This window comes from Protopterus annectens, chromosome 7.part1 (assembly GCF_019279795.1).
Source record: "Protopterus annectens isolate FY-2018-M chromosome 7.part1, PAN1.0, whole genome shotgun sequence".
Classification (NCBI taxonomy): domain Eukaryota; kingdom Metazoa; phylum Chordata; order Ceratodontiformes; family Protopteridae; genus Protopterus; species Protopterus annectens.
In genome coordinates this window covers 384,303,964-384,318,152 of record NC_056740.1, presented here as the reverse complement: position 1 = coordinate 384,318,152, position 14,189 = coordinate 384,303,964, and the positions used below count along the sequence as shown (strand labels likewise).

Sequence of the window (14,189 nt, the reverse complement as noted above, 5' to 3'; positions counted from 1 at the left end):
CCTTCCTTTGTGCAGGTAGTATGCCTCCATAGTAAGCCTTCCTTTCTACAGGTAGTGTAGCTTTTACATTGAGTCTTCATTTGCAAAGGCAGTGTGCATGTGCAGTGAGCTTTCTTCCTTTGTAAAGGAAGTGTGCATGTGTAGTGAGCCTTCTTCCTCTGTGAAGGCGGTGTGCATGTGCTGTGAACTTTTTTCCTCTGTGTATGGGTAGTTTGCATTTACAGTGAGACTTCTTCCTTTCTACATGTAGTGTGCATGCACAGTGAGCATTTTCCTTTGTAGAGACAGTGTGCATGCATGATGAATCTTCTTCCTTTGTATAAGTAGTGTTCATGTGCAGTGAGCCTCCTCTTTTTGCTTGCTATCATGGTTAGCCCACTGGGTTTACAGGTGTCTTTTAGGTGCACCTTTGTAGTAGTCTGTGGATGAAGGACTTGGTCTGAGTCACAATGTATGTAAGCAGAGTGTGACAGATTTGATCCCAGGACAGCAGGGTGAAACTCATTAGAGGCTTCTAGCTTTAGTACTCTCTTGGTGCTCCTTCATACTATTGATGACAATGCAGCCCAGTAACCCTTAGCACCAGCAGTGTCTGTTTTGTTTTGCAGCTCCTCCTTTAGTCATTCTGATAGTGGTGTTTTCCTTCAGTCAGCAGTCTCTCTCATCTCCATAATGCACTTACTGTCCCTAATCCCCTCATTTGCTCGACATCTTTACTTGAAAATAAATAAAAAAAAGGAAGACATTATCTGCATTTGCTATTCCGTTAGTTTCCTTTTCAGTAAGCATTTATTTCCTCCTGACAGTTTTTGTGGGGGGATTGATGAGCTTTACAGCTTCCTTTGTTGTAACATTGGTGTGAAGAAGCCACAGCAGCCATGTTGATGTAGTACAGCTTTTCAAGTCCGTGTCTGTCTGCTGAATGTTTCATTTCTTGTCCTTTAGCCTTTCTAATCTTTCACGAATGTAGTCCTCTTTTCTCATCCCATAGGATTTTCACACTTAAATATTGTACATGCCTTAGCTTGTTCAGTTATTGCGTTTTCTTTTTGGTGAGAACTGGTCATTTGTGATTAACTGCTGTATGGGTTTTCATTATGTAATAGTTTGTGTTGAAAATTGGCAAGTGACTTTCATTTCTTTTTCTGTTTTTTTTTTTTTTATCTTCTAATACCTGCTTTGTCCTTTTCATGGCTATGTAAGAACTGTAGCTTCTGCCAGGCAAAGGCAAAACATGGCATTAGGCATGGATGGGATGCCAGTTCATCACAAGATGTACACGCACGCACACGCGCACACACTTTTGTACTGGCAATTTGGAGGATTGTTAGTTGAACTTATGTATTTGGTTAGGATGTAACCAGATCCTTGAATGAAAAGCCACACAGAGGACTTGCAGACTGTGCATAGAAAGCATCTCAGATGGGAACTTTCTTGCTAAAACCTGCAGACTATGTTTCCATCACCCCAGTTAGTGCAGTATTTTACAGAAAGTGATTTTAGCAGCATTTTAATCAGTAGCTGTTCTGAGCCTGATTTGACTAGTTTAACCAGAAGATGGCACAACACTACTGCTTTACTCACAGTTCCTTTGAAGTAACTAACAGTGTCTTGTGTATTTGTTACCCTGTGTGAGTTTGTGTCTGCTTGTTAATAGTGTGCATTGTCTTACATCTAATCACCTCACTCTGACTTATAGGACCTCATGGAACAACTTGAGAAACAGGACAAGACTGTCCGTAAACTGAAAAAGCAGCTCAAAGTGTTTGCCAAGAAGATTGGAGAACTGGAAGGTACTCTTTGGTTTGTCTGTTTACGTCTTGTTAACTCATTATTCAGTGATTAATGATGCACTCCATTTCACAATTTGCTAGTCACTATGTCTTTTTGTTGTATGTAATGTATATGTACTTGATGCAGTATATATTTTATTACCACAATATAATTTGCAAAGTTACTTTGTGTTCTTAATTCTTGCATTTGTTTTTCTCCCTGATCATCTCTGTAGATGGTCTGTGCTCACTTTGATAACTGTCAAAATTTGCATTGTTATATAAATAAGTAAATAGTATGTAAATAATTTAGTTGTTGCTCTATAAAGAGACTTTGTAATGATATCCCCATGGGATAAACTACTGTAGAAATGAAAAGTAGTCCCTTGTACATTAAATGAAAATGCTGGATTTTCTTCCTGAAGATATGGGTTTCGGATCTGATCTTGGATCTGACTCGGCTGCATTCAGTAGATTAAGGGTCTAACTCTCAAGCTCCTCCCTCTAGACATAATGCCCCGCTTAGCCTACAATACCTCAGATCTTGTTTGCCTCCATCTTGCACGGATGCAAATCCAACTCAGATTAACTTTTTATTCAGAATCTGAGTAGTAACTATGTTAATAACTTTTCTAAACCTTTTTCTTTAGTCATCCCTCTACTTCTAGTCAAGTTTCTCATTTTTGTCTACTTTTAGACTCATTCTCTTTCCCCTTTTTCTTGTTTATACCATCTGGTAGCCTTTTAACATACTACTATTGGTACTATTTGTGATGACCATGCCCTGGCCCAGCAATCAAGGAGCCTCAGTCCTCACCACTAACACCAGGGAGGTCATCTCATAGAAGAGGAAAGGATAACTAATACACACAGTAAAGTACAATTTCCCTTAAGTGCACACAAATATCACAGTCAGTCTGGTGCTGGTTGCTTCCTTGCTCCCCAGGTCCCCAATAAGACTTCCCACTGGCACAGCTATAGGGTCCAGATCTCAGCCTAGCTGGTAAGCTAACCTCCAGTACCCTGTCTGTTCAACCAGTGCTTCGTGTCCCTGCCCAGGAAGCTGATACACCACACACACTTTGAGATAAGTATTTATACAACTTCAGAGACACTCCTGGGAAAGGCTGACACAGATTCTCTAGCTGTGCCCCTTTACCCAGACTATACGGTAGTAATTCCTGCCACCACCAGCTTAATAATTATCAGCTACCCAAAGGCCCTTGAAAGGGTGTCCAATTATTACTGTGCAATATTATTATCCAATTGGTAATGTGACTATTCAGTCTAAGGCTTATTAGAGTGGCCTATTACAATCAGCTCTATAAATATGCAATGTACTCTAGAGCCTAACTTGTCTCTCCACAAACCAGCCACAGGTAAAGGTTTTTAAAATATTTAATAAGAAGTAATTAAAACACAAGACTATACTACACCACAGGGATATCTTAAGAGTTCAGAGATTACACAGAAACTTAAAATAATACAGTAGGACATGTCTAATGTTAAAGAAAAACACTTAATCTAACTTTCTAATCTTTAGATATTCTTAAGAGAAAACACAGTGCTATAATCCTACTTACAGACATATAGAGCATAAGCAGTGCTGGGTTGATGGTCCAAGACAAATGCTTTCAGTCTCTCACTGAACAATAGTTTTTAAAACACTAACAAACATCTCTGCTAAGGACCCCCCCAAATTACATCATTTTGACACTTGGGTTTTCCCAGTATTCAGATTACATCATTTTGACACTTAGTCTGGAGTTCCCAGGCAAACGAACTGCATTATTTAGCAAGTTAACACCTGCTCAGGAATCTACAACAATAAAAGACATTTCACATGTATACTCTAACAATTATTCCTTAAGTTAAGACAGTAGAAAGAATGTGTTCAGCCAGACGCTTGGCACCACTTTTTTTAGATAATTGTAACTTCAAAGAACATTTGAAATGCTTGGCTTGATTTTCCTTGCAGCAGATGGCAATATTGCAACAATCTTGAAGTTCACATTTTGCAGTGTTTCGTTTAAAAACACAAGCCTGTATTTTACATTTATTTATATAAATGATAGAATTATGTATCAAATTCTATTTGACTAGTCTGGCAGCGTTCACCCATCTTTCCCCAATCTTCACATCTCTTCCCCCCTGGAGAACTCAAGCTAGTTTTTCAATTGACCCTTGAGAAACACCGCTTGAGTGGGTTAGGTCTATCTGAGGGTACCTCACCCCATTCCCTGTCTTGGGAGTCCATCTACATTGGCATTGCTACTCCCACTGTGGTGCTGCACTGACATATCATATGCTTGCAACCCCAAGCTCCATCTTAGCAATTTGGCATTTTGCTGACTGGCTCTGTTTAACCATATTAGATGGTTGTGATCTGTCATTACAATGAATTTTCTTCCATACAGATAAGGCTGAAGTTTCTGCAATGCCCACACTATAGCTAGACATTCCTTTTCTACAGCTGCATAGCATTCCTCTCTGGGTTGGAGCCTATGACTGAGATAAACCACTGGGTGCTCTTCTCCCTCTGAAGAAATCTGGCTAAGTACAGCCCCCACCCCATGGTTCGAAGCATCCACCTGCACAACCAATTATTTGCTGTAATCTGGACTGGATAACACAGGGGGTCCTCCCAAAGCTTCTTTAAGCTTCTGAAATGCCTGTTCACATGCTGAGGTCCACACTACCTCATCTGGCTTGCTCTTCCTTGTTAGGTCTGTGAGGGGAGCAGCTATGGTACTATAACTAGTGACGAACTTTCTGTAGTACCCTGCTTTCCCTAAGAATGCCCTTCACCTGCTTTTTGGTAACAGGTGCAGGCCATGCCTGGATAGCTTCCACTTTGGCAGGTTCTGGCCTTATCTTACCACTCCACACACTATGTCCTAGGTAGGAGAACTCTGCCATACCCACCTGACATTTGCTCGGCTTAATGGTCAACCCAGCCCACTGTAGTCTGCCCAGCACCTCCCTGACATGCTGAAGGTGCTCTTGCCAAGAATGGCTGTAGATAGCAATATCATCTAGGTAAGCAAGGGCAAACCCTCCTGCTCCTGCTAGGATATTATCCACCAGCCTCTCGAAAGTCGCTGGGGCATTCTTCATCCCAAAGGGCATCTTTGTGAACTCATACAAGCCAGAAAGAGTCACAAAGGCTGACTTCTCTCTAGCACTGGGAGTCAAAGGCACCTGCTAGTAACCCTTGGTAAGATCAGTGGTTGTAAGATACGTAGCCCCACCTAGCTGCTCTAGGGCCTCATCTGTCCTAGGCATGGGGTAAGCATCTGACTCTGTGTGACTATTTAATTTCCTGCAATCCACACAGAACCTGGTGCTGCCCTCCTTCTTTGGCACCAACACTACTGGCAAGGCCCAGGGACTTTTGGACTCTTGAATCACCCCTAGATGTTCTTCATGTTTCACTGTTGCAGTCATCCCATTTGGGTTATCTGTTTGCAGTAGCCTTCAGTTGGCCTGATTAACAAAGTCTTCGGTCCTGCATCGGTTGCTGTCCCTTCTTCCATGACGTCAGGTCATCAGCAGTATAAAACATGCAGTTGATGCCATTACATCAGTCTGTCTTGCCATGCGGTGCCCGAAGCAGAAGCAGTTCACAAGTACTGGTTGGCCGACTCCTGAAATTTTCGTTTTCGAGTTTCAGAACTGAAGTCTTCAACTAAAAGCTAAGTACCCTGTTGGGGAAACTTTTTTTTGCTCTTAACCGATGTCAGTAAAAGTAAATAATTGCATTACTTGTGGAGAGCAAATACCTCATAAAGATTATCATTCATACTGTATTCCTTACCTAGGCCCTGACCATGACGTACCTCGCTGTCAGTTTTGTGCCTTATTCAAACCACAAACTATCCATCATCGGTATATTTTCGCTTCTAAATATTTTGGTGCTCGGTTCAGTTATCCTGATATGTCTTCAGTAAGCCATCTGACTACCGACATTTGAAAAAATGCAAAGATAAAGACGGAGACAGGCTGCCTAGGTCCAAAGCTGCTGACAATGCTTCTCCTAAGCCAGTCGCCAGTTCGCCGGCACTCAGTGAGGTGCTTTCGCAGCCCCTGATACCCACTACTTCAGATTCGCAGGCCTCTTCTGAGACCCATTCAGAGTCCGGTATGCCACGAGATGCTTCAACTGTGGAACCTGTGGATGTCTCTACCTTGGATGGGTCTGGAGCCGCTGTGCAGGCACCGGCTTCTGAGGGTGTATTCAGGCCTACTGACTTGCGTATTAAACTGATGCCATCTTCTTCTTCAAGGCCTAAAACTTGAACCATGCCTAGAAAACTGATTCCCAGACCACATGGTCAGGCCTCTATGCCTAAAAAACAAATGATAAGAATGGCTGAAGACCTTATTACTTTAATCAAGGCAAGCCAGCCTTCCCCCTCTAAGAGACCTAGGACTGAGTTTGCTTATGATACTTCTGACCAGGATTCTGAATTTTCTGTTTCCTCTGATGACCAGGATTTACCCTTGTCTACCTATGAGTATTCTGATGTTGAGGACTCTATTCCCTCTGCTTCTCCCCCCAGAAGATTTCTCTTTTGGTGAAACCTTGCATAATCTTAGGAAGCATTTTCGTTGGGAAAGTCAGGATTTCTTTGATTCTAAAAAGAGGCTTAGGGATTTCTTACTCCTGCCCCAGCAGAGGCCTTTAGCCATACCTCCTCTACTAGACATTGTTGATGTTGCCTTTTCGGAATCTAGCTTTGCCCCTGACTCTCTACCTCCTGCTCCCAGAAAACCTGATGGATATTACAGGGTCCCTGACTCTCACAAGTTCCTTTTTAAAAATCCTACTGCTGATCCTGAGACCATTTCACAGGGACCCAAGGGCATTAAAGCTACTACTGCCAAAACTCCTACCCCCTCTGATAGAGTGCTGGATAGATGGGGTAAGAAGGTATACACTTCTGCAACTTTGGCCATTAGAGCCTTAAACTGTCAGTTTCATATGTTAAAGTATCAGCAGCATATTATTGGATTGCTTAAACAGAAAATGATGTTGATTCCTGATTGTGGTGAAAATAAGGATTTACAGGATTTACTGCATTCAGCTGAACAGGTTGGAAAACATACTTTGCAATGTGGTTTGATTCACTAGAGGCATCTTGCATGGCTGCTGTAATTGGGTCTGTACTTAAAAGGCATGCTTGGCTTAAGGAGCAATCCTTGCCATATCATGTTAAAGCGAAATTACTGGATGCTCCCTTAAAACAGGACTGCCTGTTTGGCAACAAGGCAGAAGAAGTTCTTAAAAAGATGGAGGAAAAAGCTAAATCTATGCAAACTGTTTTTTTACAAGTACAACCTCCAAGGTTTAGTAGGCATTGGCCTTCCAAGAATCGGTCCTTTCCTGCCTCTTTCAGACCTTCTCAGTCCAAACCCAGATCCAGCAGAGCTCCCAGGCTTCAGTCCCTAATAGCAAGCAGTAATATACCCCAACACTTGATTGCTCAGCAGGGCAAGGCTCATTATTCACCCCTCACCAACCAAGCGACTAAGCAGCTCACCCTACTATTTAGGCATGACCAAAGCACAACTTCAGGTATACTCTCCAGTCCAGCTGGTGAACCTGGGTATCCTGAGGCAATGTTACAACTGCCTCATGTACACAGACAACCCTCTCCTCCTATCACAAAACATTAACATGTGAGAGATGCAGTTATATAGCTAAATTGGAGGCTAATCTCTCTCCACTCAAGACTGGAACAGGCAGTCATGAGGAGAAGGTTAACACTTGCACCACACCTCCAGCCTCACATAGACATACTAAACCAGCACTGGCAAAAAATACACATAAATACGCAAAATCATACTCGGAGGCTCTAAATAAAAACCTGCAAGAGCATCACAGACCTCCAAAGCAGACACCCAAAAAACTTGCACATCCCGTCACAAACCAGACAACACATAAAACACAAAATCAGTGTGCCACACAATCACAGCCCTTAAGGTGAAATAACATACCTAACACACTAGTAATAGGCGACTCTATAGTCAGGCACACTGACGTCCCACTCACTAGGCTGGACAAGGAGAAGGTTACTGTTAGCTGCCTGTCGGGATCCAGAATCCACCACATAACACAAGCACTCAGGTCACTCCAGAACAAGTACAAATATGACTCTGTCATTGTTCATGTTGGTGTGAATGACCTGAGATGTACCTTCCTGGACTACATGAAAACTGACATGGAAGAGCTCTCTGATCATGTAGCCCAGGCGGGTATGACCCTGACCCTGAGTAGCATCCTGCCCTCACCAAGAAAGGTACTGCAGTATAAAGAAAAAATGATCAATTTCAACAATTGGCTAAGCTTCTGGTGTCATTCAAAGGGGATCCAGTGTCTGTCAGCCTGGGTCGACATGCTCGACAAGCCTCGTTGCTTCGCAAGAGACGGCTTGCACCTGTCACCCCTAGACTTTTGAATACTGCCCAAGGCTGTCGTTGCCCCCATAGTGCCTTTTTTAGGCAAGGATCAAAAGTCAAACTCACCTCCGTAAACAGCACAAATACAAAAAAGAGGGTTATGCTACTCAATGCCAGGAGTTTAAATCTCAAAATGCACATGCTCGAAGCACTCCTCAGTATGGAGAATGTCGACATTTGTGCAGTAACTGAAACCTGGTTCAAGACTCCACAGAGCACCCCAGCACTACGGGCTACAACTCATACCACACATTTCGGCCACAGAACATGGACCAAAACACAAAAGGAGGGTGTGTATCCATATTCATCAAGGATACCTACACCTCCAGGTTAGTGGCACAGCATGATACCTCCGAGATCATCTATGTGCAACTAGCATCAGGCAAATCTGCAATGCAAATTGTGGCCTGCTACAGATCACCCTCCATGACCCAGGACCACCAGTCCGCCTTTCTGGAGACACTGGAAAACATGAAGGTCCTACCGAACACCCTGATATTGGGCGATTTCAATTACCCTACCATTAACTGGGAAAACTACTCCAGTACAAACTCCCAGGTCCAGCGCTTCCTGGAATTTATCAACTCAAATGCCCTGGATCAGCTGGTAAACTCCCTACCAGAGGTGAAAGCATATTGGACCTGGTCATCACCAACATGGGCGACAGGTGTTCCACACCAGAGGTCAACCCGTCACTGGTTAGATCAGACCATAAACTAAGCACTCTGGATGTCCACACCACACCACCACCTCCAACCAAGGAAACCACAGTGAAAAACTTTTCTGTAGCAAACTTCACCTTACTTAAGACAGAGGTGGTAAGTTTCACAGCCCCCACGCTAAAAGATAACAGTGTCCAAGATACCAGAACCTTTACAAATGCACTCTGTGAGCACCTACAAGGATGCATGGATCGTGCCATCCGTAGCAAAACCAAGACTCACTCCCCTAAGAGAAGGAAACCAGTCTGGTGGACCCCTGCCATAAACAGGCTATACAATAGGAGGAGGAAACTAGTTTAGAAAAAAAGCAAATCCCAAGAAGGAAAGACATCCCTGATCTGTATCAGTAAGAAACTAAGGTCCCTCATAATATTCTCCAAGGCTAACTTCGAAAGAAAAATAGCCAAGGATTCGAAAGATAACCACAAAGCCTTCTTCAGCTATGTCAAGAATCTAAGTGGCAACTCGCAGATATTCTCTGAGCTAGTGCAAAATAGCACAAAATATACTGACCCTACTGATATTGCCAACATACTGGCAGATAGATTCGGTGCAAACTTCACCCCCTCTCACCCCCAAAAGGGCCCACAACAATACCGGAAAAGTGTAGTGTCCCAGAAATCACAGACTCACAGGTGAAAACAGCCCTTTCCAAAGCCAAAAGCACAGCATCAATGGGGCCAGATGGTGTCCCAGGCTGCGTCTTGCATGAACTACAGAACAAATTAACCCCCCACCAAAACACACTGTTGAACCTCATCCTCTCCACAGGCTACGTGGCCATAGAATGGCGCACAGCAACAGTTATCCCGCTCCACAAAGGAGGGGCCACAACTGACCCTGGTAACTATCGCCCCATAAGCCTGACTAGCCTGGTCTGCAAGGCTATGGAGCACATCATCATGGAACTCATTAATAAAGATATTGGGAACCTTCAAATACTTGACCCGACCCAGTTCGGCTTTGTTAAGGACAGATCATGCCTACTAAACGTGGTTGAATTCTTCGAAACAGTCACCAAGGCCATAGATGAGGAGAAGGTAGTTCACACAGCCTACCTTGACCTCGCCAAGGCTTTTGACACCATTCCCCACTCGGGAATTATAGAAAAACTCACCAGCCTGAACATAAGCCCCTACGTCACGAGATGGGTTGCCAACTGGCTTACAGACAGAACTCACATGGTAAAAATAGCGGACTCCAGGTCCGACTCTAAACCAGTCACAAGTGGTGTCCCACAAGGCTCGGTCCTGGGACCCCTACTGTTTGGTATATACTTCTCAGAAGTACAGGCAAACACAGGGGGACTATGGCTAACCATGTTCGCCGATAACTGCAAACTGGGAGCCATAATTAACTCTCCGGCTGACACGGACATTCTCCAAAAGGGCCTTATTGAGACGGACACCTGGTGTCAAAGTCATGGCCTCAAGCTAAATGCCAAAAAATGCGTAGTCATCCCGTTTAGGAAAAACAAAACACCCATGAATTACCACATAGGTGGCAGCCCCTTAATACAGAAGAGATAATAAGAGATCTGGGGACCCAAGTAGCTAGTAATCTCTCCTTTGATAATCATATTGCCAAAGTAGTTAGGAAATCCTTCTATGTAGCCCATCTAATTACTAAAGGGTCTGCATCTAGAAATGGAGGTTATATTGCCCTTCTACTCGTCACTCATCAGACCCATCATAGAGTACAATACCCCATTTGGGATGTACCTCACAAGACACTTCCATCAGCTGGAAAGACCACAAAAGTACCTCACCAAGAGGATTACTGGCCTCAAACATATGTCTTATGCAGCCCGACTGGAAAAACTCTGGCTGTACTCAGTGGCATATCGCTTACTCAGAAGTGATCTCTGCCTGACTTACAAAGCCATGTCCAACTCAGAATTGATGGACATGCTTCACCTAAAGAAATCCAAGTCACTGCGAGTCACTCGCTCTAGTGAGCTAAACCTTGCCACAACAGTAAATAGAACATGCTGGAGGGATAAATTCCTGTCACAGAGACTCCCCATGCTTTGGAACAAAATTCTTAACTACATTAGGCAGAGAGCCCCTTACTAACAATCTTCGACTAACACTCTTCCCCACAAGAGGGGAAAACATACTGGACCTGATCATCACCAACATGGGGACTCTATGCTCCAGACCAGAAGTGTATCCCTCACTGGTAAGATCAAGACCATAAAATAATCTCACTGGATATTCACATCCCGACCCCACCCCCTGCCCAGAAAACCACAGTGAAAAACTTCTCTAAAGCAAATTTCACACTCCTCAAAACCGAGGTGGAATCCTTCAAAGCCCCCGGGCCTGTGGAAAATACGGCCCAGACTGCAGAATCCTTTATAAACACATTCTATGAACACCTTCAGGAATGCATGGATCATGCATTCCCAAATAAAACCAAGACCCAGTCCTCCAAAGGCAGACGTCCTGTCTGGTGGACCCCAGCCATAAACAAACTATACAATAGAAGGAGGAAGCTACTACATGATAGAGCAAAATCCCAAAAAGGGAAGGCATCTCTGATCAGAATTAGCAAAAAATTATGGGCACTCATAAAATCGTCTAAGGCCAGCTTTGAGAGAAAAATTGCACAGGACATTAAGGATAATCACAAGGCTTTCTTTAGTTATGTTAGGAACCTGGGTGGGAATTCCCAGATATGCTCAAAATTAGTCCAAAATGACAAAAAATACACCGAACCCACAGACATTGCCAACATCCTAGCTGACAAGTTCAGCGCAAACTCCCCCCCCCCCACCAAAAGGGCAAGTAACTGTCCCAGCAGAATGCTGCCCCCCTGACATCTCAGATGCTCAGGAAAGAGCCGCCCTCTCCAAAGCAAAAAACACAGCATCAGTGGGACCAGACGGTGTCCCGGGCTGCGTCCTACATGAACTCCAAGAAGAGCTAAACCCAAACATAAAACTACTGTTCAGTCTCAGCCTTACTACAGGATATGTACCCAAAGAGTGGCGTACAGCAACGGTGGTCCCTCTCCACAAAGGTGGTGCCTCAACGGATCCTGGAAACTATCTCCCCATAAGCCTGACTAGCTTGGTCTGCAAAGCTATGGAAACGATCATCATGGACCTTATAAATAAAGATATTGGGGACCTAAAGACACTGGATCCTACCCAGTTCGGCTTTGTTAAGGGCAGATCCTGCCTCTTAAACCTGGTCGATTTCTTTGAAACTGTCACCATGGCCATTGACGAGGGGAAGGTGGTCCACACAGCCTACCTGGACCTCGCAAAAGCCTTCGATACAATACCCCACTCGGGCATTATAGATAAGCTCACCAGCTTAAATATAAACCCCTATGTCACTAGATGGGGTGCAAACTGGCTCAAGGACAGAACCCACATGGTTAGAATTGCTGGAGCCATGTCAGACTCCAAACCAGTTACAAGTGGCGTTTCACAAGGCTCAGTCCTGGGACCTCTCTTGTTCGGTATAGATTTCTCAGAGGTAAAGGCCAACATGGAAGGACTGTGGCTGACCAAGTTCGCAGATGACTGCAAAGTGGGAGCCATAATCGACTCTCCAGCCGACACAAGCATCCTCCAAAGGGCCTCATAGAAACAGACAACTGGTGCCAGAGCCATGGCCTCAAGCTAAACGCCAAAAAGTGTATAGTCATCCCCTTTGGCAAAAACAAAGTGCCCACAAATTACCACATAGTTGGTAATCCATTAATCTGGAAGAAGTAATTAGGGACCTGGGGACCCAAGTTGATAGCAATCTCTCATTTGACAACCACGTGGCCAAAGTGGTTAGAAAAACATTTTATATAGCCCACCTAATCATGAAGGGATTCACATCTAGATCAGGGGAGGTCATCGTGCCTCTTTACTCATCCCTCATCAGGCCCATAATTGAGTACAATGTACCTTACCAGACACCTGCAGCAACTGGAAAGACCCCAAAAGTACCTCACCAAGAGGATCAAAGGGCTCCAACACATGCCATATGCTGCCCGGTCAAAGAATCTCCAGCTCTACTCAGTGGCATACCACCTGCTCAGAGGCGATCTGTGCCTGACGTATAAAGCCATGTCCAACTCGGAATTAATGGACATGCTGCACCTCAGAAAATCCAAATCCCATCGAGCTACGCGCTCGAGAGACTTGAACCTCAGCACTGAAATAAGTATGACATGCTGGAGGGACAGATTCATAACCCAGAGGCTCCCTTCACTCTGGAATAAAATCCCAGTCCAGGTTAGGCAGAGTCCCTCATTGACTCTCTTCAAGAGGAATCTTGATGAGTGGATGGGGATCGAGGTTTACCGGTATCACTTCTGTGTCACTGTTAGACAGAGGCACAGTATACTAACCTCGAAAAAGGGCATAGCAAAATTAATTTAAAATGGGTGGCGAAAGCCAAACACACTCTGGCTAGGCTTATAAATGCCCTAGGGCAGAGAGCCTAGTATGAACCTATGAACCTATGAGAAACCTTGATGAGTGGATGGGTAAAAGAAAATACAACCCTGGGATCACTTCATTGGCTCTTCTTGACAGAGGCTCAGTTAATTAATCAATGGGGCGGTGAAAGCTGACACAAATGCCCTCGTGCAGATAGCCTAGTACCTACCTATGAACATATAAAATGCCTAGCTCCAGTCATTGCATTTTGCAGGCAAAGAAATATTCAACTATACCCATATCTGGACGATTGTCTAATTCAGGCAGAAAGCCAGGACATATTTTTGAATCATCTGGCCTTTGTACAAAGGGTACTAACTTGTTTGGGGTACACCATAAATGAAAAGAAAGCACATCTGGTACCCTGTCAACAAATTATATTCCTGGGAACAAGCTTGAAAACAACTTCCCAGATGGCTTTCCTCACGCCAGAGAAACAAATTAATTTGACAACCTACTTCAAACAAGTGGCCACAAAAACTCTGCTATCTGCAAGGAAAATACTACAAGCCTTGGGGTTCATGGCCTCCTGCATTCTTCTAATTCCATATGCAAGACTACATATGAAGAAACTACAATGGTATCTAAAAAGCCTATGGTGTCAACATTCTCAGGAAATAGAAGCAGTGATTCCTATCATACCTTGCCTACGCCTAGAATTCCTTTGGTGAGCAGAGACCTGCCACCAAAACAAGGGACTACCATTCACACTACCCCTTGCAGGCCAAACCCTAACAACAGACGCATCAGACTATGCATGGGGGCTCACCTGGCAGTGAAGTGCAT

The 14,189-nt window shown here is 44.1% G+C and overlaps 1 protein-coding gene across 14 annotated transcripts in view; it reads left to right on the top strand.

The window, feature by feature from the left end:
• The window catches only part of MYO5A (myosin VA), a 4,204,798-nt gene that overhangs the window by 3,576,760 nt on the left and 613,849 nt on the right, over window positions 1-14,189 (top strand). For all 14 annotated transcript variants that reach the window (XM_044078829.1, XM_044078834.1, XM_044078828.1 and 11 more), the window contains one exon: window positions 1,700-1,793. In XM_044078829.1, coding sequence (XP_043934764.1) covers window positions 1,700-1,793 — 94 coding nt within the window. The remainder of the gene's footprint in view (window positions 1-1,699; window positions 1,794-14,189) is intronic.